Below are 26,137 nucleotides of genomic sequence, written 5' to 3'. Positions count from 1 at the left end.
CTCTTAACTAGAAAGCACAACTGGTTTGGTAGGGAGGAAATGCAGCTTGGCTCCCTGTGGGGATTTTGCAATCTTTATCTTTTGTGACCTCAGATAAGAGGTGTGTGTATGTGTGTGAAGAAATCTCTTAATGAAATGAGGAACTTCTAACATCTTGAGATTCTTCCCCCATCCCCAGTTTTATTTAGATTGTTGATATTTGCCAATTTCCCTATCTAAAGATAGGATTTATCAGTTTCAGCCTTGGAGGCTTAGGAGTTCTTTTGTCCTATTGTCTGGAGTTCATTTGGAGGTCAGGGCTACCTGTAGCCTCTAGACACCTCCACACCCTGAGGTCACTAGCAGATCCATGAGCCAACAGATTTAGCAGATCCATGAGCCTTCTAACCAACAACTACCTCTTCCTGTGTCTGAGTTTTCTGTACAGATTTTAAATAATGAGGGATAGCTCTTGAAAACTCATTTAACAAATTACAAGCTTCATCAAGGATGTGACAATTTACAAGAAGCCTAAAGCTACATATAAAAAAGCCAGTAACATTAATATATAGGCAGGACACCCAAAAGAGAAAATGACAGGAAAGATAAGAGTGCACACAGGAGCAAAGCAACACTAAAAAGCAAACACCAATCTAATAACACGTTAGAGTCTATTTTCTTTGTCCAAATTATCTTGCCGATTCTATTTTCCAAAGGATTTGGAATAAAAATCTGACCCATTCAGGAAATAACCTGGAAAACAGTCTTTGACGCTTTTTTCAATCTATGAGAGAGAGAAAAGCCCTAAGAACTTCTTTTCTTAGACTAAATTTAATAGTGTATTTCATGGAAAAAGAGAAGCGCATTTATAGAGCTAAGGAATAGTTTGAACGTTAGACTACTATACGCGTTATACAGCAGTGTTTCTCAATCTAGGCACGTGACGTTGGGCTGACTGAGGAATTCTGGGAGTTGAAGTTCACCCATCTTATAGCGGCCCAAGTTGGAAACTTCGCCTTACAGATGCCAAGTTGCAGAAATGGCTAAATATGGCTTGTTTGATTAAGAAAGTATAATTATTTATATAAAAAACTAAAAGCCCTTTATGGACATTTTTCTGAAAATGGACAAAAATGAACTGGTGATTCCGGGATTTATTGATTAAAAGTTTTGTCTATGGGGAATAAGAGAGTCAGGATTATGATATTGGAAGACAATATTATATAGGCAATTGCTATGTTTGTAACTGCCACAAAGATTGAAAATCACTTCTTTAGGTATCTTATTTTTCTTTCCTTTTTCTCATCTTTCTCTTTTTCTTTCATCCTTTTACATTTTCTTTCTTTTTCTGCTTTTTCTTTTACCGGTATCTTTCTATAGTTTTTAAAAATCTACATAAAATCTTCTTTAAATAAAAGTTGTTGTTTTTTTAAAAGAGAGAAAGATAACATTGCCTTACATAAACCCTTAATTGGACCCGACTACCACTCCAATATCTATCTCCGTGGACAGTCCTTTGCCCCGCATAGTCAGCAGTCACACGGCAACCTGAAATAGATGGCAGTTCCATTTACCCGGGCCTCTTAAGATAAACCTATCCTATCTGGCTGCAAAAAAATCCGGACGGTCACGAAACGGTACCCTAAAAATAAATCTTTAAAACTCTGTTTACTGCCACTTGGTACGGGTCCGGATTTTGAAGGAGCAGAGAAAGGTTGAAGGGGAAGGGGGAATGAAGAGGAAGAGAGTTTGGATCCCCACTATACTTCAGGCTGTGGTACGAAGGAGGCGAGGGAGACCGCGAGATAAGCATTTCGAAGCGTCCTGCGCATGCTCCGGGGGGCGGGGCGGGAGGAAACCCTGGCGCGTAAGTACCGGGAGTAAAGATGAGGCAAAAAGCACAGCCGGCGTGGGAAGAGGAGCCGGAAGTGGCCGCCGCTTCCTCGTGATTGGGCGAGAGCGGGAGGCGGGGCAAAGCCGCCGCTGAGGTTCTGAAGCTGGGGGCGCGAGCCCCGCTCGTCCTGCCAAGACCCTCGCGCATCCCGCCAGGTAAGGAGGGGAGGGGAGGCTGAAGGGGGAGCCTTTAGCCAATTAATTAGTGAGGCGGGGGGGGGGTCATTGGTGGATCCTAGCGCGGGCGTGGGGGGGCTTCGTTTTGGCATCCTTTCTCCCCCCCCCACCTCGTGCTTCCCCCCCAGGTGCGTTGGACTACAGTGCCCAGCGGACTGGGAGTAGTAGTCCCAGTCTCTGGAGCGGGGGGTATCAGGCCGAACTTTTCCTCCCTTCCTGGTTGCCCACTTTTCCTGGGCAGCCCCCAACCCTGAAATTCCAGGGGGAAGAGATCGAGGCATTTGCAGTCACTTATATATTTCTATTTTTTAAAAAAATCTGATCAGTTTGGGGTGGGGGAGGGAGTTTAGGGGGCAGATGTTTTGGGGGGAGGGGTCGTTTCCGAAAGAAAGGGGGACAGCTGATGTTGGAGGGTTCAATCTAAAAAGCTTCTGCTGTTTTTGGTTGTTGTTTTTTTTCACACCTTTCATTGCTGGACTTCAGGGCTAAGCAGTGTTTAGTTTTCTGGTCATTCTGAAGTTTGCAACTCTTAAGAAAAGGATTTGGGGGGGGGGCAAGGCTTAATGCCCTTAAAGCTTCAACCAAAAGTCTCTTTGCAAAAAAGCTGACCCTGGATACCCCCACGCCATCCCACCCATCCTTTGGCTTGAAACTTGGCTTTGGGAGGCTCTTGCCTTGGGGGAGAGGAAAGCAGCTTGCTTTTAAGGAGCAACAGATGGAAACTTCTGGATGGGAGAGAAGACCAGGCGGATCAGTTAAAAAATTGCAGACCAAAGATTGTGCTCTTACGTTTTTTTGAACTTTCAGAGGGATATCTCAATAGTTTGCTAGCTCCTCATCCTTATTTTCGTCTACTTGCTGCAATTGAAAGATAGGGTCGACCAAACTCTTCAGCTCATTGTTTCCTTAATGCTCATTGACCCTCAAACATTTATTATAAGACAATAATTTAATTAATATTACTTTAATGTACTACTACTAATAATAAATAGTCCCCTGGGGCCAATATTGGCACTTTGGAGAACCCAGCATAGACATTAGATCTATACAAGAATATAGCTGTAAGAGAAATAGATGTGAGCTTCCTAGCAACCTTCTGTAAAGTAATATGCTCTGTATGTGTGGCACAAGTTACCTTTTTTTGTCAAAGTCCAGCTGGGAGTAGTTTTCTTGACCATTGGACTGCATTCCATATAGGTTTAATTTTGGTTTGTGCTTTGCACATATCTCAGCACACTAGTGTTAGGAATTAATGTGTGAGACATGGCCTCTGCTGTCTGAAAGCCACTCTGCTCTGATTAATATTGTAAGCTGTTCCTTGCTATTGCATACTCCTTTGTTTCTGTTTTAGGCTGTATGGAAATGAAAGTTTCGTTTCCTCGAATGAGGCATCTTAATTTGGGCAGCATCAATAGCATTTGTGCAATGTTTGTTAATTTGATACTAATATATTTTCAAATAACACGGGTTGGTTAGCCACAGTTGCAACACGATCCATTTCCGGGAAAACAGATTCCATGTACAGCATTAAATTGGCGGTGCTAGTAGGCAGGGCGCATACACTCTGAGTATCTAGGTCAGTGTGGCACTGGGAAAATAAGACTCTAAAGCTTTTTAGCCCTGCTGCATTTTCCTGGTTTCATCCTGGACTGAAAAAGCTAGTCAGTTTCAATCACTGTTTGACAGTTTCAAGCAATAAGGTGTTTTTAAAAAGAGGATTCCAAATCTCAGCATACTTTGCATTTCATTCCCCCCCCCCCAAATATTGGTAATATATGCAGAAGGAAAACTCCATTGCTAAGGTGAAAAAAATTAGCTGTTGGGTTTATGAAACAAAAAAGATAAATATGAGTAACTGCTTGGTCTTCTAACTATATATCTGTCTTGAATTAAAAGCTGAATCTAGGTTGGTTGAAGTGAATGTCTGGTTTTATACTGACGTTTAATATATTTTACAGTTATGAACTAATTTATGCATCTCCCCTTGCCCCACCTCTCCGAAGTATGGCGATTATCCACAACAAAATGAATGCACGAAATGCCACAAAATATATATTCAGTTTGAGGGAATTTTATGGAGAGATTACATAGCAAAACTGATTATCTATCTATCTATCTATCTATCTATCTATCTATCTATCTATCTATCTATCTATCTATCTATCTATCTATCTATCATCTATCTATCTATCTATCTATCTATCTATCTATCTCTTATCTATCTATCTATCTATCCATCTCTATCTATCTATCTCTTATCTATCTATCTATCTATCTATCCATCTCTAATCTATCTATCTATCTATCTATCTTATCTAATATATCTATCTATCTATCATCTATATCTTTCTATCTATATCTATATCTATCTATCTATCTTTCTGTCTTTCTGTCTATCTATCTATATCTATCTTATCTATCTTATCTTATCTAATCTTATCTATCTATCTATATCTTTCTATCTATCTATATCTATCTATCTATCTCTATCTTATCTAATCTATCTATCTATCTATCTATCTATCTATCTATCTATCTCTTTCTATATCTATCTATCTATATCTATCTATCTATATCTATCTATCTATATCTATACATACATACATACATACATACATACATACATACATACATACATTCATTTCCCACAATCAAGGAAAACACAACCAATGGAGTTCACCAATATGGTGTCAGTTTCAACTGTCCCCTGACTTGTCATATTTGCTTTGACTGGGGGCTGGAAGAAGCATTGTGGATACATTTGTCGGTCTATCTAGAATTCCATCTCCCTTTGGACAGGTAGTTAACCAGCCATGTTTCTTCCCAGGTCATCATGGAGTTAAAACTCTCTTTATGACCATGGAAGACATTTTCTGGGTGGGATTTATTTAATGTCTGACCTTTACTATTTATATAAATAACTCCAGTTGGTGAATATACCTAATGTTCCTTCTTCCTCCTATTTTCCCAACAACAACAGACCTGTGAGGTGGGTTAGGCTGAGAGAAAATGACTGACCCAAAGTCACCCAGTCAGGTTTTTAATGCCAAAGGCAGAACTAGAACTTACAGTCTCTTGGTGACTGGTCAGAAGTCATCCACCGGCTTTCATGCCGAAGGCAGAACTAGAATTTACAGTCTCCTGGTTTCCATCTGAATACCTGATTGTTCTCTTCAATATCATTTCAGATCCATCATGGCGGACTCTAATACCTCTCCACTCAAACACTTTGTGTTGGCCAAGAAGACAATTACTGCCATTTTTGAAGAACTACTGAATTTTGTTACTGAAGGAGCAAACTTTGTTGAAGGTTGGTTTTAAGCCCAGATGGACAAGGAATGCATATTTGGGGAAGAGTAAGGGTTGTGGGGGTGGGAGGGCAGCTGCACTGGCCCATGTACGGGAAGATGGGGAGCAGCTGCATGAACCTCGCAAAAGCTTAAATGATTCAAAGAGAAGTGTTTCCCACTTTGGAATATTCATGAGGTGTCCCTTTGGAAGGTGTTTGTTTCATCACTCTTTTAACGGTCCTTAAAATTCACAAATGTTTTATTGTACACAGTGCCACAAGCCGAATATCAGATTCCTTAAATTTTGGTCAGCCAATAAATGGCTGGCAGGTTTTCTGTTTCTTATAATAACTCTACAAAGGAAGAAATAGCCAAAAATTGGTGCCTCAACACACTTTATAACCGGAAAAAGGCCTCAAGCTAATTGTATCTTACTAATGTTGGTGCATGGGACGCGGGGGCTAAGACATTGAGTTGTTGAATTGAAAGGTCAGCAGTTTGGCGGTTCGTATCCCTAGCTCTGCGTAACAAAGTGAGCTTCCGTTACTTGTCCCAGCTTCTGCCAACCTAGCAGTTCAAAAGCATGTAAAAATGCAAGTAGAAAAATAGGGATCACTTTGGTGGGAAGGTAACAGCGTTCCGTGCACCTTTGGCGTTTAGTCATGCCAGCCAAATGACCACGGAGACGTCTTTGGACAGTGCTGGCTCTTCAGCTTTGAATCAGAGATGAGCAACGCCCCCTAGAGTCGGGAACGATTAGCATGCATGTGTGAGAGGAACCTTTACTTTTAATGTTGGTGCTTTGATCTTTGTCCACCTACTATCTCTTGAATCATTGTTTTAGTTGTTCTAATTGGCCTGAGAATGACACATGCACTCAGCTTCATTTGATTGATTAACTGCTCTAATCTCACAGAAGTATTACCGTGTTTCCCCGAAAATACGACCTGTCCTGAAACTAACGCTTTGCCACATTTTTCACGTGGGCAAAAATATAAGCCCACCCCCAAAAATGAGCCCTCTGGACAACCCCTCCAGCCAGGCAGAGCACTGCTCACTGACCTAGCGGTATCCCAAAGGCGTCAAGCTGCGGGAGCTGGGGGGGGAGGCGCTCATGTTGCTTGGTGCCTTCGGAATACCGCTAGGTTGGGGAGTGGCGTTCTGCCTGGCCAGAGGGGGGAGTTGCCGGGCGGTTGCTCCCTTACGAGCGGGCTCCCGAAGAGCCGGGCATAGCCTCAGGGGCGAAGCAGCCATGAGGTGACCACGCTCACGAGCAGTCGCCCAGCAAAGCCCCTCTCCAGCCGTGCAGAGCACCATTCACTGACTTAGGGGGTATCCCTAAGACACCAAGGCACATGGCGCTCTGCCTGCTCCCCAACTCCCGCGGCTTGGCATATTCAGGATACCCCCTAGGTCAGTGCATGGTGCTCTGCCCGCCTGGAGAGGGGGGTTGCGCGAGCCCCTGTTCTGTCCCCGCCACACTCCAAGCATAACTTCTTCTCCCGCTTCCAAACTCCAAAACTTGGCTGACGAGTCTTCCAGCAGTGGCCGCTCTAGGAGTACGCTCTATGCTTGTGGGCCGGCTGCCGGACAGAGAGTCTTCCAGCAGCCAGCCCACAACCATAGAGCATACTCCCAGAGCGGCCGCTGTTGGACGACTCAGCAGCCAACCAAAACAATAAGCCCTCCCCCTATAAGAAGCCCAAGGCCATATTTCGTGGGGCAAAAGAAAATAAGACCCTGTCTTATTTTCCGGAAACACGGTAAAAAGGTTTAGGTTAAGAAACTGAGTGTCAGAGAGACAGTTTGAGAATGGATTCATATTAATACAATACAATACAATAGTAGAGTTGGAAGGACCTTGGAGGTCTTCTAGTCCAACTCCCTGCCTAGGCAGGAAACCCTACACCGTTTCAGGCAAATGGCTATCCAACATCTTCTTAAAGACTTCCAGTGTTGGGGCATTCACAACTTCTGGAGGCAACTTCTGTTCCACTGATTAATTGTTCTAACTGTCAGGAAATTTCTCCTCAGTTCTAAGTTGCTTCTCTCTTTTATTAGTTTCCACCCATTGCTTCTTGTTCTGCCCTCAGGTGCCTTGGAGAATAGTTTGACTCCCTCTTCTTTGTGGCGAGCCCTGAGATATTGGAACACTGCTATCACTTCTCCCCTAGTCCTTCTTTTCATTAAACTAGACATAAGTATAAGTATAATCTTTATTGTCATTGTACTTAAATACAATGAAATTGGTTACACATACCCAGTTCCTGCAACCGTTCTTCATATGTTTTAGTCTCCAGTCCCCTAATCATATTTGTTGCTCTTCTCTGCACTCTTTCTAGAGTCTCCACATCTTTTTTACATTGTGGCGACCAAAACTGAATGCAGTATTGCAAGTGTGGCCTTACCAAGGAATTATAAAGTAGTATTAACACTTCACGTGATCTTGATTCTATCCCTCTGTTTATGCAGCCTAGAACTGTGTTGGCTTTTTTGGCAGCTGCTGCACACTGCTGGCTCATATTTAAATGCTTGTCCACTAGGACTCCAAGATCCCTCTCACAGTTACTACTGTTGCGCAAGGTACCACCTATTCTGTACCTGTGCATTTCGTTTTTCTTGCCTAAATGTAGAACCTTACTCTTTTCACCATTGAATTTCATTTTATTAGATAGTGCCCAATGTTCAAGTTTGTCAAGATCCTTCTGTATCTTAAGCCTATCTTCTGGAGTGTTGGCTATTCCTGCCAGCTTGGTGTCATCTGCAAATTTGATAAGTTCCCCATTTATTCCCTCATCCAAATCATTGATGAAGATGTTGAAGAGTACTGGGCCTAAAACAGAGCCTTGGGGTACTCCACTGCATACTTCCCTCCATGTAGATGCAGTTCCATTGAGAACTACACGTTGAGTGCGGTTGGTCAGCCAGTTACCAATCCATCTGGTGGTGATGCTGTCTAACCCACATTCTTCTACTTTATCTAGTAGTAGGTTATGATCTACCTTATCAAATGCCTTACTGAAGTGCAAGTAAACTATATCGACGGCATTCTGTGGCTCCTAAACAGCATTTAATAGCTATAGTGCTTCATCAGAGAACTTTGATTTTAGTGACACCAATTTATTATTAGGAGCTTCTTAAAAATTGACAGACAATAATAATTCAGAATTCCAAACATCTGACTATCTGTATGACGCATAATACTTTATTGATGAACTGTTAGGCCATATTGGAATATAAAATACCAAATATAGAACAATAGGGATATTTGTTAGAAAAGAGCATAAAAGACGTAAGTAAAGGAAAATGCAAATCATATTTCTGTGTCATCTCTACATTTTACCCAAATGATGCCCTAGGCCATTTTTATGTAGAGCAACAATTCATTTTTTTCAGATCCTCAGAAAGTTCATTGCCACGAGATCCCATGTTGAACTTCCGGTGACCAGAATGGGAGCGATAACACCAAATTTAACACACCTGCTCCCCCCCCATCACACCTGAAACCTTGTAACACTAATGAATCACATGACACCAGGGAGGGAAAACAACTACTACAACATTATCACTTAGGGGTGTACTCACTTTTGTTGCTAGCAGACATTAATGCCTGTGTGTTGCATTATTTTGAGGGGACAGCACATTTACAGTTCTACAAGCTGTATATTCACTACTTTACATTGTAGCCAAGCGTCATTTCTTCAGTGTTGTCACATGAAAAGATATACTTAAATATTTATAAAATGTGAGAGGGGTGCACTCACTTCTGTAATATACTGTATGCTGTGTCCGCTACTTGGCTCAGACAAAATGAGAAAAAGAGCCAAAGCAAGTTCCCACTTTGCCTGTTCAAACCTTAAGTTTAGAGAAATGTTTGACACCCCATTCTCCTCAGCCTGGCCCATGGTCCTTTGAGAACTCGTAGTATTGGCACAAGGCAGCTCTTTGAGAAAATGTTTTCCCTTAATATTGCATGGATTTAGTAAAATTGCATGGAAAAAGTATTGTAGTACTTCTATAACTCTTTGTTTTTCTCTCCGATGACAGAAACACACCAAAACCCACAGCTTGAATGCATAGCTACCATGGATGAACTTAAAAAAATACAGGCCTATAAAAACAAGCTGGCTGTAATTGGTGAAGTATTAGCACGACGGCATATGAAAGTAGCTTTTTTTGGCAGGTAAGAGTTGCCCTTTGTGGTAATAAATGGGTGAGGTTCTTCTCTTGGGATATACATTTTAAATTATTTCAAACACATTACCTGAGAAGTCATTAAAACCATACTTCACGAGGAAGTTAAGCTCAGAATTAAGAGCCACCCCAGTGCAGTTCCGTAACCAATTTTCACTCAATGCTTGTACAATATGATTTCTGAGTAGATTATATCAGTCTCAGGATTTTTTCCTCCGAGAAAGGGTCCCAGGCTTTAATTGCAGCTGCCATCTTGACTTTTCTGCCTTGCCTGCTCCTGTAGATCCTCTTGCCTCTGGCACTGTGTGTTTGCCATAAAAACAGAGTGCCTGCAATTTAGCTTTTACAGTGGCTTTGCTATCATTAGAAGTGAAAGCAACTTTGTAGTTCTTACCCTCAAAGTTGTAAGGTAGGTAGCCCTCAACACTTACCTGGGGGAGCCTTACAACCCAGTTTGAAGTACCCCACAAACAGTCACGTGATTTCCCCCCCCCCCTGCAGTCCCATGACCACACTTGAGGTGCCCAGCATCATTTGCAGCACCCTGTAGGCAGGGATAGGATCCGGCAGGCACTACTGCCGGTTTGCTTGTGTGCCCGCATGCGCAATGCAATAAACATTGTTCTGGGCATGCGCAGAACTGAAAAACAAGATGGCGCTGCCGACGGCGCCTCCCAGGTAACCAGTTCGGGGGTGTGGCAGGCAGGCCGCCAAACCACTACCGATTCAGCTGAACCAGTCTGAACCGGTAGGAACCCACCACTGCCTGTAGGTCACATGACCATATTTTGCTGCTGTTTCACCAAAAATCTGCCTTTACTTCCAGCCCGTAATGAATCAATGATTTGCTTACCGACCACCACTAAAAAGGTCATAAAATCTCTGATAAAATTTACAACCATCACAACTTATGACCGTGATGGGCAAAGGCTCCATTTTGGTCATAAGGATTACCTGTATGTTAAACTAGGTGTCTGAGCAATTTCCGTTTTTACGTTAGCAATGTTACAAAGGTTTCAGTGCCTTTCCTTGCTACTTTTCTCTCCCGTCATTACCCAAACCACAATAAATTAACAAATTGATGGAGTTAGGTATAATGGGAAGAAAGAATAATCTTGAGGAATAGGAGGAGAAGCCTCAGATGAAAGAAATCTGAGTCTGGGCAGAAATGTAATTTGAGAAAGCATCTCGGGTAGGACCGTCCCTAATTCTCATGTACATAAATAAAGGAGGGAAGAAGGCCATTCAGACTTGCAAGATTATGTTACTATAACCTTATTATGAAATTAGTATTAGCTAATACTAATGAAATAGTTGGTTTCCTAGTCTAGTCTACTTTGAAGAAATAGCTGTCCCCTGGGTATATAATTACCATATTTTGGGGAGTACAAGATGCATCTTTTTCCCCTCCCTAAAAGAGGATGAAAATTTGGGTGTGTCTTATACACTGAATGTAGCTCCACCCACCCACCAGGCCCAATCCTTTGGCCTCTGATGCCCAGCAATTTATCTCTTTGCAGCAAATGGGGGCTTGTGAAGCTTCAATAGGCTATAGCAGTGATGGCGAACCTTTTTTGCGTGCCATAAGTGGGGGGAGCGCAGGGGGGTCGTGTGTGGGCGTGCCACACCCATAATGTAATGCGTGACCCCCCCCAGTGTGCATGCGTGCACTACAGGTGCGACCCCCCCATTTTGCATGCTTTTTTCGCCCTCCCCAGGCTCCAGAGGAGGGTTCCTAGAGGCTTCCCTGAAGCCTTCAGAGCGCTCAAAACGACCCTCCGAGCAAACCGGAAGTCCGTTCCCCAACTTCCGGTTTGCCCGTAGGGCCGGTTTTTTGTGCTCCGGAGGCTTCAGGGAAGCTCATGAAGCCTCCGGGGGGGGGGGGGGGGGGCTCCGGGGGGGGGGGGACCTCCCCAGGCTCCTATAAAGCCTCTGGAGCCTGGGGAGAGTGAAAAATGGCTTTTAAAAAGGGTGAAGTCAACTGGCCAGCGCGTGCATAAGCGCTGGTCAGCTAACAGGGCAGCGCCTCGCGTGCTCTGAAAAATGGCTTCGCGTGCCACATGTGGCACGCGTGCCATAAGTTCGCCATCACTGGGCTATAGCAATCCCTGCATCGGGAGAAACTGAAAGTGAAACTTGCTGTTTGCTTCTCGAGGCAGATTGCTGGGAGGCAGAGGTAGATTTTTTTTCTTGTGCTAATCAGGCTGTTTGCTACAAGGAGGTGAGTCAACAACTATAAATGCCTATAGAATGTTCAAATTATTAGACTTATTTTTAAAAGACTCCTTTATTATTATTCTAGACAACTTAACAAAATGGAGAAGCTTTTTAAAATAAATGCTTGATCTGAAAAGGCCCAGTGCTATTGTTTTAAAAAGTGCTATTCTTTTAAATAGCAGAGAATAACTATACTTCCAGAAAGCACATCCATTTTAACAGCATCTGTACAAGTATAGTCTGAAATATAACACTACAAACTGTGTATATTGTCTGTACTGTTTGCTGTTTGTTGCAAGGAGGCAAATTGCTGGGAGGCAGAGGCAGATATTCTTCCCTTGTTTTGCTCCCCAAAAGCTAGGTCCGTCTTATACTTCGGAATGTCTTATACTCCGAAAAATACGGTAATGATACTGATATATAAGATTGGTACAGTGGCCTACAGGTGGAACTTTTGCCTCACAATCAAGAGGCTGTGAATTTGATCCAAGGTAGAGACAGACATTTCTCTCTCTGGGCACACTCAGAATGTATCTACTGAACAAAACTCCGCATTGGTGACAGGAATGGCATCCGGCCAGTAAACACTCTGCTAGCTCCATGCAGTTGCCCAGGCTCCACCCCGCAAGGGATTATGGGGCCATTAATGATGAGGATATATGAGATAAAAGTAGCAAGTGTACACAGTTTGCTTCAGAATCAAGACTTTCTAGACTGCAATCTGGAATTATTGCCTAGGCAATTCATATTTCTTGGCTGCAGTATTAGATTTAAAAATTCATTTTTCCGTTCTCTTCCTGCTCTGTCGTATAGAACCAGCAGTGGGAAGAGTTCTGTGATCAATGCAATGCTGTGGGACAAAGTGTTGCCAAGTGGCATTGGGCACACCACTAACTGCTTTCTCAGCGTAGAAGGAACTGATGGTGACAAAGCTTACCTGATGACCGAAGGCTCAGACGAAAAGAAGAGCGTGAAGGTGAGTCTTCCTCATGGCTGTTTTGCTAGTAGCCCCTTGAAATAAGGCAGGTCAGGAAACAGGCACCCCAGGAGATAAAAAAAGAACTCTGCAGTATTTTATTAAAATAGTAGTCCTTGATTTAGAGAGGTACGGTGGCCTGGATGTAGAGCTCTCGTCTCACAATCTGGAGGCTGTGAGTTCGATCCTAGGTAGAGGCAGATATTTCACTGGACACAATGAGAATATATCGGGGGGGGGGGGAGGGGGAAACACTTCATTGGCGACAGGAAGGGCATCTGGCCAGTAAACACTCTCCTCCATTCAGTTTCCCAAACTCCAGCCCGCAAGGCATTATGGGGGTCATCAAAAGAGGAAGTAGTCCTTGACTTGCAACCATTCGTTTAGTGACTGCTCAAAGTTACAACAGCACTGAAAAAAAGTGCCTTATCACCGTTTTTCACGCAACCATTGCAGCCTCCCCATGATCCCCTGATCAAAATGCAGGCGCTCGGCCACTGGCATGTGTTTATGATGGTTGCAGGGTCACCTCTTGCAACCTTCTGACAAGCAAAATCAACGGGGAAGCCAGATTCCCTTAATAATTGTGTTACTAAGTTAGCAACATAAATTTTGGGGCAAAACTGTGGATGGAAGTCAAGGACTATCCGTATAGACTTCAAATAACAAAAACGTTGAAAAGTTGACGGAGTTTCCTCTCCCGTCTCCTTTATACCAAAAAGCATCGAGACAGGACAATTGAAAATTTCTTTTTCCTGGCTGAGCTTATATTTTGCCAACAGCTGTTTCATATCTGCTCCAAGGTCATCTCTGTATTCCTCTCCATGTTTGGTAGAAAAGTTATTAGTCATAGCTGCAAGCAGTTTACTTCTTTTTTTTTTTTAATAATAATTTTTATTGTTTTTGTCTTTTCATCACAGATTACAATCTTTATATCAACAGTTTGTACAATGTTACATCGTCGTATCTATGTTTTCCTCTCTTTACCATATATAACGTCATTATGTCATCTTATCTATACATTTTTATGATATTTTATATATTTACCTACTTTTATATACAGTTCTATATTTATTTATGTATATTGTTTTCAGCTTAATTATTTTTCTTATTTTCCAACCATTCATACCACTTATTCCAAATTTCGTAGTATTCCGATTCTTCTTTGTCCTTTAATTTTAGGGTTAATTTGTCCATCTCTGCACAATCCAAGGTTTTTTTTATCACTAATTCGTCCGGCGGTACATTATTTTGCTTCCAGCATTGGGCAAAAGCTATTCTAGCTGTGGTTAATATATGTGTTAGTAGGTTTTTTTTTTTTGTATAGTTCCCTTTGATTATTCCTAGTATGAAGGTTTCGGGTTTATACTTTATTTGTTCCCCCGTAATTTCTTGAGCCCACTTCCAAATTCTTTTCCAATATTTTTGCGATTCCCGGCAGGTCCACCACATGTGATAGAAGGTCCGTTGTTCTTTTTTACATTTCCAACAGGTCGGTTTCAGGGTTGGGTACATTTTTGACAATCTTGTTGGTGGTAGTACTTCCCCTTTTTACAAGCAGGGATTGGTTCCTCGCTATCCCAGAAAGCTTCTCCAATTTTTTTTTAAAAAAAAGATCAGAGGCGGTTTGATGCAAAATCTGTAAAATTGCATTTTCTGTATAGGCAATAGCGCAGAGCATTGTTGTCTTAACTAGGCAACTTGTAGAAGTGTGGACTTAAACTCCTAGCATTCTCCAGCCAGCACACTGGTAGTCCTTAATGTACAACCATTTGCTTAGTCGCTATCCGAAATTACAGTAGCATTGAAAAAAGTGACCTACAACACTTAACAATCATTGAAGCCTTCCCACAGTCACGTGGTCCAAATTTGGTTGCTTTGGCAACTGGCATGTATTTACGATGGTTGCAGGGTCACATGGTCGCCATTTGCAAACTTCCCAGGGGGCTTCGGACAAGCAAAGTAAATGGAGGAAACCAGATGTCAGGCCTGGATGCCATCTTTTACTTTGGATCTTCAGGGCTGCCACACTCGGTGGATGGGCATGCTGTGGGAAAGAGGAGTGGGGGTGGATGGAGACAGGATGAGAGGGGTAGCCATAACAACATTCTTTCACTGGGACTCAAGGATGTTCAGCCTGCACCTGGAGAGGCGTAGTGTTGTGGCCTGCCAGTGGCTAGCGGAGCTGGCAGCAGATTCGGACAGTGAGGAGGTTGGGGAGGAAGATGGGCCAGTCCTGGAGTCTGGGGAAGGCTCTGATGAGGGCTCTGCATCAGAGGCAGAGATGGGGCCAGAGCCGTCTGACAGTTATCAGCTGCCTTCGGAGTCAGACATCAGTGGGGCAGAAGAACAGCTGGAGCCTGTTCCCAGTGTGCGCATGCGCAGAGTTGCCAGACGAAGGGAACAGCTAAGGAACAAGGGTCCACTTGGGAGTAAGGCCACAGGTGGACGGGGAATGGCCCCTCCCATAGCGAATAAAAGAGGAGCAAAAGGGGAGTGGAGTTTGCAGGAGACAATTAGTTCATTCCTGCATTCTTGTAAGCATTGCGGCGTCTGAAAGATATCGGCCTGGCCACTCTCCAAGCCTGATAAAAGGTCGGTAATTGTGAACTATCTTGAAAGACTTTGCAGGATAAGAATTCACTGTAAATTAGTTAAAGGAGTTTATCGGGATGAGGACTTGGCTTCGTGCTGCAGGGGAAGCCTAGGTCAGAACAGGTGACTGGGAAGCAATTCCAGTTGGGTCGGGGACCTAATTGGACCATGTGACGGACATGTGGGTGCTGGGCAGGGACTTGGACTTTCATTTGGGTGGGGAAAACCTGGAAGCTTTCAGATTCAGGTTTTCCCAGATGTGCCAGTATGACATCTCTAATAAAATGGAACTTTGAGGAAAATGACTGCCTGTCAGATTCACTTAATAACTGCAACCAAAAAGGTTGCAACATTGGGCCTGACTCGGTTAGGATCCGCATCAATTAGTAATGGAAGATCCGGTCCCAATTGTGATTGTCCTTCAAGGAGCATTTGGAACACTCGGGATGGACTGTTTTAATGTCAGAATGTTTTCCTATGCAATGTTGACCACATACCTTTTAATGTGTTACGTAAACAGTGCTAAAAGTAAGCCATTTGGGGAATAAGGCTTAATATGTGTTAGAAAACATGTATGCTGCTTGTTCAAGATTTAGGCAAGCAATAGCTAGTATGTTACTTATTTAGTATGGCTTAATTTTATTCTCCTTATGTGAAATTTTGGAATTGTAGAAGGTTCTATAGACAAAAGATAAAAGAATTGATAGGACAATTCACTCTTTAAGAGGCACAGACATTCCCACATTTTGCAAACTGTGACCATGGTTCTTTTTGACGAGTAAGTCACAACTAACTCAGATCAAACATTGCACTAAGCCAAAACTAAACAAAACATAACCAGAGATTAGTCTGTTGAGTAAGCTTAACCAGTTTCCATTAAAGGTTAGAATTTGATATTGTACAGTATATGTTAAAATAATATTCTGTCTGTTTCTATCAGGGCAAGGTAATTCCAGAGTTCCATATGGACTGTCCATGTAGCATATATACTGTAGTGCTTCAATTAGTACACATACTTGGTTTTTCACCAACCCTTGTGATGTAAATCACATCTTTTACATATTCAGAGTCTATTTGCTCATCTTTGTATCCCCATTCCTAATTTGACCTTTCTCCAATTTTGGCTGATTTCCATGAACGATGCAATATTTGTTCCCATGCGCTTCCTCCTATGTAATATGTTCAGGCCCCAGGCGTACTTTGAAGACGAGAAGGAAGGGAGTCCCTTCCTTTATCTGCTGTTTTGCAAAAAGCCAAGGTATTAATCTAAAGATCCCATTGGCTTTAATTTCCTTTACATCAGTTTGGAGATGGGGAATTCTAGTAACCACCACCACCCCACAAAATTGGATGTTAGAAACTTACCGAATGTCTGTGTGTCTTACAGAGTGAATATTACGGTGGGGGAGGGGGGTTGGTTCCTGTCACCACTGCCACCGGGGAACGCTGGAGCCTTCGCTGCTGAGCAGCTGATCGGCTGTTGGCTCGGCCTCCCAGAATACCGCCAATCAGCTGTTCTAGCGGTGAGGATTGTCACCGCTGTTCACTGCTGACAAATGGTGGTGGCGATAGGTGGTGGCAGCAAATGGCATTGCCCGGCGGCAGCAGCAGCTCAGCTCAGTTGACCAGTGGTGGGCACCACGGAGTGGAGCCCTGATGAGCCATGTGCTGGGCCTGCAATAATGTGCTGAAGCTGACCGGGCTGTTTGCTGTTTGCTGCAAGGACGCTTACCGGATGGATGGATGGATGCTTGGTGGCAGAGGCAGTTTTTCTTTTTTTTGTTTTCCTCCACTAAAGTTAATCTGCACCTTATGGTTGAGTGCGTCTTATACGGTAGTTTGTTGCTGCTTCAGGTAATACTCAAGTGTCTTCAAGTTGTCATGTCACTGACCTTATCCTAACTTGTTCTTCCTTTGCAGACAGTCAATCAGCTCGCTCACGCACTCCATATGGATAAAGACTTAGAAGCTGGTTGCTTAGTTCATGTCTTTTGGCCTAAAACCAAATGTGCTCTCTTGAGAGACGACTTGGTCTTAGTAGACAGGTACAACAACTCTTTTGGATTCATTCCCAAGGTGTCTTCCTTTGAAACACACACTCCGTCTTGGCTGTAGCTTCCCATTGTTTCCTTGTTCAAACCAGTCTCTGAAAAGACTAAGCGATTAAGCCAACTCTTAATATCCTGGCTTGTTCAGAAACGTTTAATCACAGGATCCAAAAAGAAAAGAAATTGTAATGAATGGAAGTCTTCTTGACTTGTTTATTGAGACTCTGGAAAGAGTGCAGAGAAGGGCGACAAAGATGATTAAAGGCTTGGAGGAGTGGTGAAATTCAAAAAAAAAATTTCCTACCGGTTCTGTGGGCGTGTCTTGGTGGTCATGTGACTGGGTGGGCGTGGCTTGGTGGTTATGTGACTGGGTGGGCGTGGCTGCACAACTGACTCACACACAATGTGAAAGCAGCTGGACTTCACACAAAATGGCCCCTGCAACAAGCAGGATCCTCATAGTCAATACAATACAATACAATAGTAGAGTTGGAAGGGACGTTGGAGGTCTTCTAGTCCAACCCCCTGCCTAGGCAGGAAACCCTATACTGTTTCAGACAAATGGCTATCCAACATCCTCTTAAAGACTTCCAGTGTTGGGGCATTCACAACTTCTGGAAGCAAGCTGTTCCACTGATTAATTGTTCTGTCAGTCAGGCACAGCTGATTGTCATGCAGCTGATCGTCAGAACTTTTTAAAAACTTTTTAAAGCATTTTTTACTACTGGTTCGGGCGAACCAACCCGAACCGGTAGCATTTCACCCCTGACTTGGAGACAAAAGCATATGAAGAACGGTTGCAGGAACTGGGTATGTCTAGTTTGATGAAAAGAAGGACTAGGGGAGACATGATAGCAGTGTTCCAATATCTCAGGGGCTGCCCCAAAGAAGAGGGAGTCAAGCTGTTCTCCAAAGCACCCGAAGGCAGGACAAGAAGCAATGGGTGGAAACTAACCAAGGGGAGAAGCAACCTAGAATTAAGGAGAAATTTCCTGACAGTGAGAACAATTAATGGAATGGCTTGCCTTCAGAGGTTGTGGTTGCCTCAACACTGGAGGCTTTTAAGAAGAGACTGGACAGCCAATTGTCTGGAATACTATATGGTCTCCTGCTTGAGCAGGGGTTGGACTACAAGACCTTCAAAGTACCTTCCAACTCTGATGATGTTCTATGTTCTATGTACAGCCCAAAACACATTCAGACTTTATCTTACTAAGCTATGATTGCATGATGTTTTCCCATATTTTTCTACCTTTTCAAATTCCGTCTATTAATTCCCTCCCCTCATTTCGTAGTCCAGGTACTGATGTCACCACAGAGTTGGACACCTGGATTGACAAATTCTGCCTGGATGCTGATGTTTTTGTTTTAGTTGCTAATTCAGAGTCAACCCTCATGAATACAGTAAGTCTTCACCTTTTTTTTAAAGTGAGCCCTTCATTTCTTTTCTTCATATTTCCTCTTCTCAAAGTAGAAAGTATACCTTGTTTTAATAGTCTTGAGAACCCTCTAAGTTTGAGGCAACTGATCTAACAATTCATCATAAGTATAAAATATCCCTGTCAAGGATCATTATCTGCGTTTAATTGCATTATTCTACTACACCCGTCACCCTTCTAAGCTAGCATCGTGAATATTCCTCTTAGCTGATATTAAATAGGATCCCATAGGAGGGAAATCTCGAATTACCGTATTTTTTGGAGTGTAAGACACACTTTTTTTCCCCTAAAAGAGGGTGAAAATTTGGGTGCATCTTATACACCGAATGTAGCTCTGCCGCCCACCAGCCCCCACCCTTTGGCCTCTGCCTCCCACAACTTTCCTCATTGCAGCAAACAGCCTGTTTTCAGTTTCAGCACAGCCTGATTAGCACAAGAAAAAAAAATTGCCTTCCAGCAATTTGCCTCCTAGCAGCAAACAGCCTGCTTCAGTTTCAGCACAGCCTGATTAGCACAAGCAGCTGATAGTCAGTTAATTCATCCTTCCGACTATCAGCTGTTTCAGGCTTCAGGGATTGCCATTGTCTATTCACAGTACTTTTTCAGCCCTCTCCAAGCGGTTTACAGAGTCAGCATATTTGTCCCCAACAATCTGGGTCCTCATTTTACTGACCTCGGAAAGATGGAAGGCTGAGTCAACCTTGAGCCTGGTGAGATTCGAACTGCCAAATTGCAGGCAGCCAGCAGTCAGCAGCTGGCAGTACTGCACTCTAATCACTGCACCACCATGGCTCAGATAGGAGGGTATAAATTATAGGATACAATTATAGGGTGTAATTAAATTAGATGGGAGGTTTTCAGGGAGTCCTGATTTTGCTCTCTGTTTTACCTTTTATAGTTGTTTCTTTTCATTTCTGATTGTTTCCAATTTGAAGCTCCTTTGGAAGGTTTTACACAGTGGAAGAGTAGCACAGCTGGAAAGTATCATCTTTACAAAGTAAAACGTCAGATGTTTTGGAAATCGATTGGGACAGAAAGTAAATCGAATGTCAACATGACTGTAATTTCGATTAGCTAGCTGCTGCTGAACGATCAATTTGAGTGAAGTTAGGAGATCTTGTTCGTATCTTCTTTGCACTTGGATCCCGGACAGAATTCTGACTCTTTGGATCTGCGAGTCAATTACAAACTCAGAAATCTTCATTTTCTGAAGTGAAGTTCAGAAACTCCTCGGTGGCTTGTCTGGGGCTTGTTTAATCTGAAAGACGGGAAGTAAAATAAAATAAAAAGGGGCGATAAAATACTATTTCAGTCATCCATCCTTAAGAATGATTGTAAACGGTTCTTCTGTGGGCCTCCCAGAAGCAGTTCTGCAGAAGAAGGAAAGTAATGAAGCCTGAATTCTTTGCCAAGTTGATGAGTAACCAGCTGTTCCCCAAAAGCTTTTTCAATAGATCTGGGTTTGTCTATATCGACTCTACCCCGAATTAAGGGATTGCAGGGACGTAAAAAGACACATTTATATCTCGATCCATATTTGTGTCTCTATTTTAGGAGAAACAATTTTTCCACAAAGTGAACGAAAAACTTTCCAAACCAAACATCTTCATCCTGAACAATCGCTGGGATGCTTCTGCGTCAGAGCCTGAATACATGGAGGACGTGAGTTACCGAGTCGTCGCTTTCTTGGGAAAAGGAGTTGATGGTTGCTTAGAGTGGCGCTTAAGTCCTTGCATTCATTTAAGGCAGGGGTGTCACACTCAATTTCACTGAGGGCCACACATCAGGGTTGTGTTTGACCGCGGGGGGTGGGGACAGTTCAACGTCACTTGTGCCAGGGGCGCCTGTGGTGGCCTGAGGGCTCTGCCAGTGAAAAATAGGCTCCCAAGCTCTGTTTTTGGCTGCGACGGCTTCCTGCAACCCTCTGCCAGCAAAAAACGGAGCTAGGGAAGCCTGCAGAGGCATCGTGAGCCAGTTCGCGGGCCTTGAGTTTGACACCTTTGATTTAAGGTGACAGTCAAGGAAATCTTATGAATTCAGAGATTTTCTTCCCAAAGTAAGCCCCTCAAGAGGCAGTACGGAGATGTTAGAAGTTGCTTTTTGTGTTTTGTAAATGGGTGGGAGACTGACTGATGATCCTGTGTGCTACCGTTGTCATTCTGCAGGTACGCAAACAGCACATGGAGCGTTGCCTGACTTTCTTGGTGGATGAGCTCAGGGTTGTGGACCGTTCTGAAGCCCAAAACCGAATTTTCTTTGTTTCAGCCAAGGAAGTTCTCAGTGCAAGGAAACACAAAGCTCAGGGCATGCCTGAAGGAGGTGTGTATTCTGTCAGGCCTGGAAGCCATCTTTTGCATCGGGCCTTCAGGCCTGCCGCATTTAATGCTGTGGGAAACTGGGAGGGGGGGCATTATATGGAGCATGGGAAATATAGTCAAAATAGCATTCCTTTCTCCAAGAGTCAAGGACACTTTGCCCTGCCCCTGGAGTGGTGTGACTGGGAGGCTTCTCCAGTGTTGGATGGCGCCTGATTGGACCATGTGATGGACATGTGGGTGCTGGGCAGGGACTTGAACATTCACTTGGGTAGGGAAAACCTGGAAGCTTTCAGATTCGGGTTTTCCCAGATGAGCCAATAGGACATCTCTAATAAAATGGATCTTTGAGGAAACTCAAGCCTTGGAGACTTCTTTTGTTAGGAGTGTTACTTGGAAGCCTGACATATTGTAAATTAGGTCCACTTTCTAACGGTGATGGTCCTTAACCATCTTTTGAAGGTTGGCTTTTTTTTTCCCACCCCAGAAGCACCCATCTTATCCTAAGTCTCCTGCAGCTTCAAGAAATTGTCTCTTCACCCGCTCTTTCGTGTTCTCTTGTAGGTGGCGCAATCGCTGAGGGATTTCAGACACGGTTCCAGGAGTTCCAGCATTTTGAAAAAATATTTGAGGTAAACCTCCAGAGTATCTAAAGCAGATTGAGGGGACCTGTGTATATATGGCCTGTGTCATCCATAGATCTGTTCACTCCAGGATTATCTGCAGAAATAAAGACATTTTGAGCTTGGTGGGTTTCCTTAGAGAGCCAGAAGAGAGCTGCATTCAAATAATGATGAATGACTCTCGCATTCAGCTAGCTTTGCACATTAGTGCAAAGTGTAGTTCTGTTCTCTTCCAGTGACTATCTTGTTCATCGGAAAGTCGAGTCCAACTGCTTTTCTATCGTAGATGTTTCTAGGTTAGGCTTATTATATTTCTGTGTTTTCCAGGGCTGCAGTTTTATTCTTGGGGAAATATAATTTCTTTTTTTTCTTTTTGGATTCAGTCATAAAAACATGACGTAACTGACCTCTTTTTCTCTGCCTGCCATGTTTTACTCTGAATATGACAACAACGGATGTACTTCCTGTATCCGATACTTGGCAGCTAAGAGTGAATTTATATTGAACTACTGCTGATAGCATGGCATTACCCGGGCATTTATTTATAGGGGGGAAATATCCAGACCAAATGTAATTTCTAAGGTTGAATTTTCCCCCTTACCAGAGGGAGCCCCCTTGTGGAGTACTGTGAAGCCGTTACCATGGCAACTCCCCTGTGCAGTGCAGTAGAAGCCATTTTGCGGCTGTACAGTAGAAGCCATTTTAAGGCACAACAGGCTGTATGGTAACAGAACGCACACCCCGAGGGGTGTTAGAGGTGTCTTACTCCCACAATATTTATTTCCAGGGAGTAAGTCTTCTGTGTACCAAGTTTGGGAGAAATTGCTCGAAGCGTTTCAGAGTTATGCTGGGACACACACACACACACACATACACACAATCATTCTTAAAATGCTTCTGGGGTCTGTGGGACTAGTAGGCAATGGTAAAGGATGGTCTTCATTGTAATGTGAGAAAACTTGGATGACCGCCATTTCCTTCCCTGTTCTAGAAGCCAGCAAAGGTTGATATGAGACATCACAGAAGAAGCATTGCAGTTCTCACAAAATAGGAACTAGTCTGATCCTTGTTAGCTTCCATCAGACCCTTAATGCCAATTTTATTTCAGTGAGGCTGGCTAAACAAAGGAGAAGCTGGATGACCATGTGACTATATGTATTGTTGACTATCATTGGCCTTGTTGCTTATGCCACCATGTCATATTATGGCCTGCCTTTTTTGTGGCAGTCCAGCCAGCATCACCATTGACTGAGGTAGTTTGCAAACACTGTTTAAGAAATAAAAAGAGGAGGAGGAGGAAGAGATGTACGACAATCGTGTTTCCCTGATTCAGGTCCCGTCCAGCTTTAGAGATTGAAATTCTTGACTAAGAAGGAACTTGAGTGTTCTCTCAAAAAAAACTGGTGTGTTATGAATGCTTTGCTAACGCCTTTTGTAGAAAACACAATCCCGAATCTTCTCTTTGCATGAAAATCCGTTCTCAGCATCTCTAAGAAGACTGGAGAAATACAGGGTGGGTCGAGTGGAGGCAAATTTGAAAAAGGGATAAAGGGATGTAGACGTCTGCAGGAGGAAAACTAACCAACTGAATAGCCAAGGGAACTGGTGGTGCAGTGCTTAGAATGCAGTATTGCAGGCTAACTCTGCATTCCACTGCCAGGAGTTTGATCTTGACCGGGTCCAGGTTGACTCAGCCTTCCATCCTTCCGAAGTCGGTAAAATGAGGACCCAGATTGTTGGGGGTAAATATGCTGTAAACCGCTTAGAGAAGGTTGTAAAGCACTGTGAAGAGGTATATAAGTCTAAGGGCTATTGCTATAAATGATCACATCTGCTATATAAAAATAGCAATAGCCCTTAGACTTATATACCGCTTCACAGTGCTTCACAGCCCTCTCTAAGTGGTTTACAGAGTCAGCATATTTGCCCCCCAACAATCTGGGTCCTCATTTTACCCACCTCGGAAGGATGGAAGGCTGAGGCAACCTTGAGCGAGTGAGAATTGAACTCCCAGAGTGAGCAGTGAGTAAGCCCTGCAGTACTGTATAATAGGCACGTGGTGGCTCAGTGGCTAAGATCCTGAGATTGTCAATCAGAAAGTTCAGTTTAGCGGTTCGAATCCCTAGTGCCACGTAACGGAGTGAGCTCCCATTACGTGTTCCAGCTTCTGCCAACCTAGCAGTTTGAAAGCATGTAAAAAATGCAAGTAGAAAAAATAGGAACCACCTTTGATGAGAAGGTAACAGTCTTCCGTGTGCCTCAAGCGTTTAGTCATGCTGGCCACATGACTACGGAGACGTCTTCGGACAGCGCTGGCTCTTCGTCTTTGAAACGGAGATGAACACCGCCCCCTAGAGGGGAATCTTTACTTTTATCTTACTGCATTCTAACCACTGCTCCACCACAGCTCTTATTTATTGTCTCTTAAGACCTGAAGGACTTGTGATTGACAGCCTTGAAGGAAATAACGAGAAATGTTCTGTCCTTTTTTTTGTTTTGCTTTAGGATTGGCGGTCAGTTTAGAAAGCCAAACACCTGTATTAAGCCAGGCCGCCCAAAGTCCAGGGAATGGGGCCTGCTAGCCAAGTCATTCAACTGACCTTTTGAAGCTGGGCCTGGCTAGAGATGAACTCTTAAAGCAGGGGTGTCCAAACTTGGGAACCTAAAGACTTGTGGACTTCAACGAAGTCTTAAGTGTTGGCTGAAAGGTTCTTCTGCTCCAAAACAGACCTCTTTCTGTCCTGATCTTGTCAATGAGAGGGATTGTGTGAACTGATTGTCTGCTTTTATTATTTTCTCTCTTTTTTTCATCCCTGAGGTATGGCTAATGTTTCTTATAGCTTCCTACTCTGGACTTGTTTGTTGTATAGTCTGCCCTCTTCTACCTGTTTGCTGACCTGGACTTTTGGACTTTTCCTGCGAATCTCGTCTAGCTCTAACAATGTGCTCTTGTTCGTGTGAATCGCTTGCTTTTTCATTGCTGATTTCTAGATCTACTTCGTCGAGCGTAATGGCTCTTGTCTATTATTTCTATTTTATACCTCCTTTGTTTCTTACTCTCTTTTTTTTTTGCCCACAACCCTTATTAAGCTTGAGAGTGTGAGCTGCAATTTTAAGTTCTGTTAGGATACATTCAAGAGTCTAGGAGAATGCAGTGAAGAAGAAAATAAACTCTTTCTCTTGGTAAACAGGTGAATGAACACGTCAAGTGTTAATGCCACTTTATAATGCTTTGGTAAGGCCACACTTGGAATACTGCATTCAGTTTTTGTCGCCACGATGTAAAAAAGATGTGGAGAGTCTAGAAAGAGTGCAGAGAAGAGCAACAAGGATGATTAGGGGACTGGAGACTAAAACATATGAAGAACCACAACAGGTGGACTTCAACTCCCAGAATTCCTCAGCCAGCTTGGCTGACAGGAATTCTGGGAGTTGAAGTCCACCCATCTTCAAATAGCCATGGTTGAGAAACACTGAACTAGAAGAGCTCCATCCCAGAGGTGACCCAGTAGTGGCTACACAGACCTTTGGGCTATCTTGTCTTCCTATGAATAATGTAAACATCTTCATGCAAGACAGGTTTATTTGTTACACTTCCATAGAGGTGAAAACTTCACATGTAGGAATTTCTAGATGGCTTTCTTCTATGAACCAGAATCAGATTATTATAGCACCAGTATGGCTACTAGATTAACGTGTCTTCAGCCTGTGGCATGTGGGAGGTACTCCTGGCCACTATGTATGGATGCAGGAAGCATTAATCCATTTATCCTTCTCCTTTCTGTGGTATGTGGGCAAGGACCATCATGCAGTCCTTGAAGCTGGTCCTCAAGATTTCTCTATCCTGAAGGACCACAGGTAGCTCGCAGGGGGGTGATGGAGACTCTCGGGAGCCAATCCTAAGGTAGATAGTTCTGCATTAGATAAGACAAATAGTCAAACCAGCTGTTTCCTATGATCCATATCATTCAAAAACCAAAGCTGGCAAGCATTGGCAAGAGCAGTGGTAGCACAGTGGTTAGAGTGCAGTACTGCAGGCTACGTCTGCTGACTGCTGCAGAAGTTTGGCAGTTCGAATCTCACCGGCTCAAGGTTGACTCAGCCTTCCATCCTTCCGAGGTGGGTAAAATGAGGACCCAGATTGTTGGGGGCAAATACGCTGACTCTGTAAACCGCTTAGAGAGAGCTGTAAAAGCACTATGAAGCGGTATATCAGTGTTAGTGCTACTGTTATGTCTAGCTGCAGACTTTCAAAAAGTCAAAATGGCAGCCTCTGTGGCGCAATTGAAGCTCCTCCCACTTATGTGCTTTACATATCCCGCGGACACTTCCAGTATATGCATTCTCATTTTCCCGCTAGCTTCTCAGGAGTTCATCCAAACCGTAATATA

The 26,137-nt window shown here is 43.4% G+C and overlaps 1 protein-coding gene across 1 annotated transcript in view; it reads left to right on the top strand.

Moving 5' to 3' along the window:
* Window positions 1–1,869: 1,869 nt before the first annotated feature.
* MFN1 (mitofusin 1) overlaps window positions 1,870–26,137 on the top strand; it is a 34,925-nt gene continuing 10,657 nt past the window's right edge. The window contains exons 1-9 of the mRNA XM_081954222.1: window positions 1,870–2,028; window positions 5,238–5,359; window positions 9,387–9,522; window positions 12,564–12,726; window positions 17,242–17,366; window positions 18,665–18,773; window positions 20,363–20,470; window positions 20,974–21,127; window positions 21,688–21,755. Coding sequence (XP_081810348.1) covers window positions 5,245–5,359; window positions 9,387–9,522; window positions 12,564–12,726; window positions 17,242–17,366; window positions 18,665–18,773; window positions 20,363–20,470; window positions 20,974–21,127; window positions 21,688–21,755 — 978 coding nt within the window. The 5' untranslated portion in view covers window positions 1,870–2,028; window positions 5,238–5,244. The remainder of the gene's footprint in view (window positions 2,029–5,237; window positions 5,360–9,386; window positions 9,523–12,563; window positions 12,727–17,241; window positions 17,367–18,664; window positions 18,774–20,362; window positions 20,471–20,973; window positions 21,128–21,687; window positions 21,756–26,137) is intronic.

Source organism: Natrix helvetica, assembly GCF_964273705.1.
Source record: "Natrix helvetica genome assembly, chromosome: 5".
Classification (NCBI taxonomy): domain Eukaryota; kingdom Metazoa; phylum Chordata; class Lepidosauria; order Squamata; family Natricidae; genus Natrix; species Natrix helvetica.
Note: the sequence above shows the minus strand (reverse complement) of the source record. Positions and strands in the feature narration are given on the sequence as shown.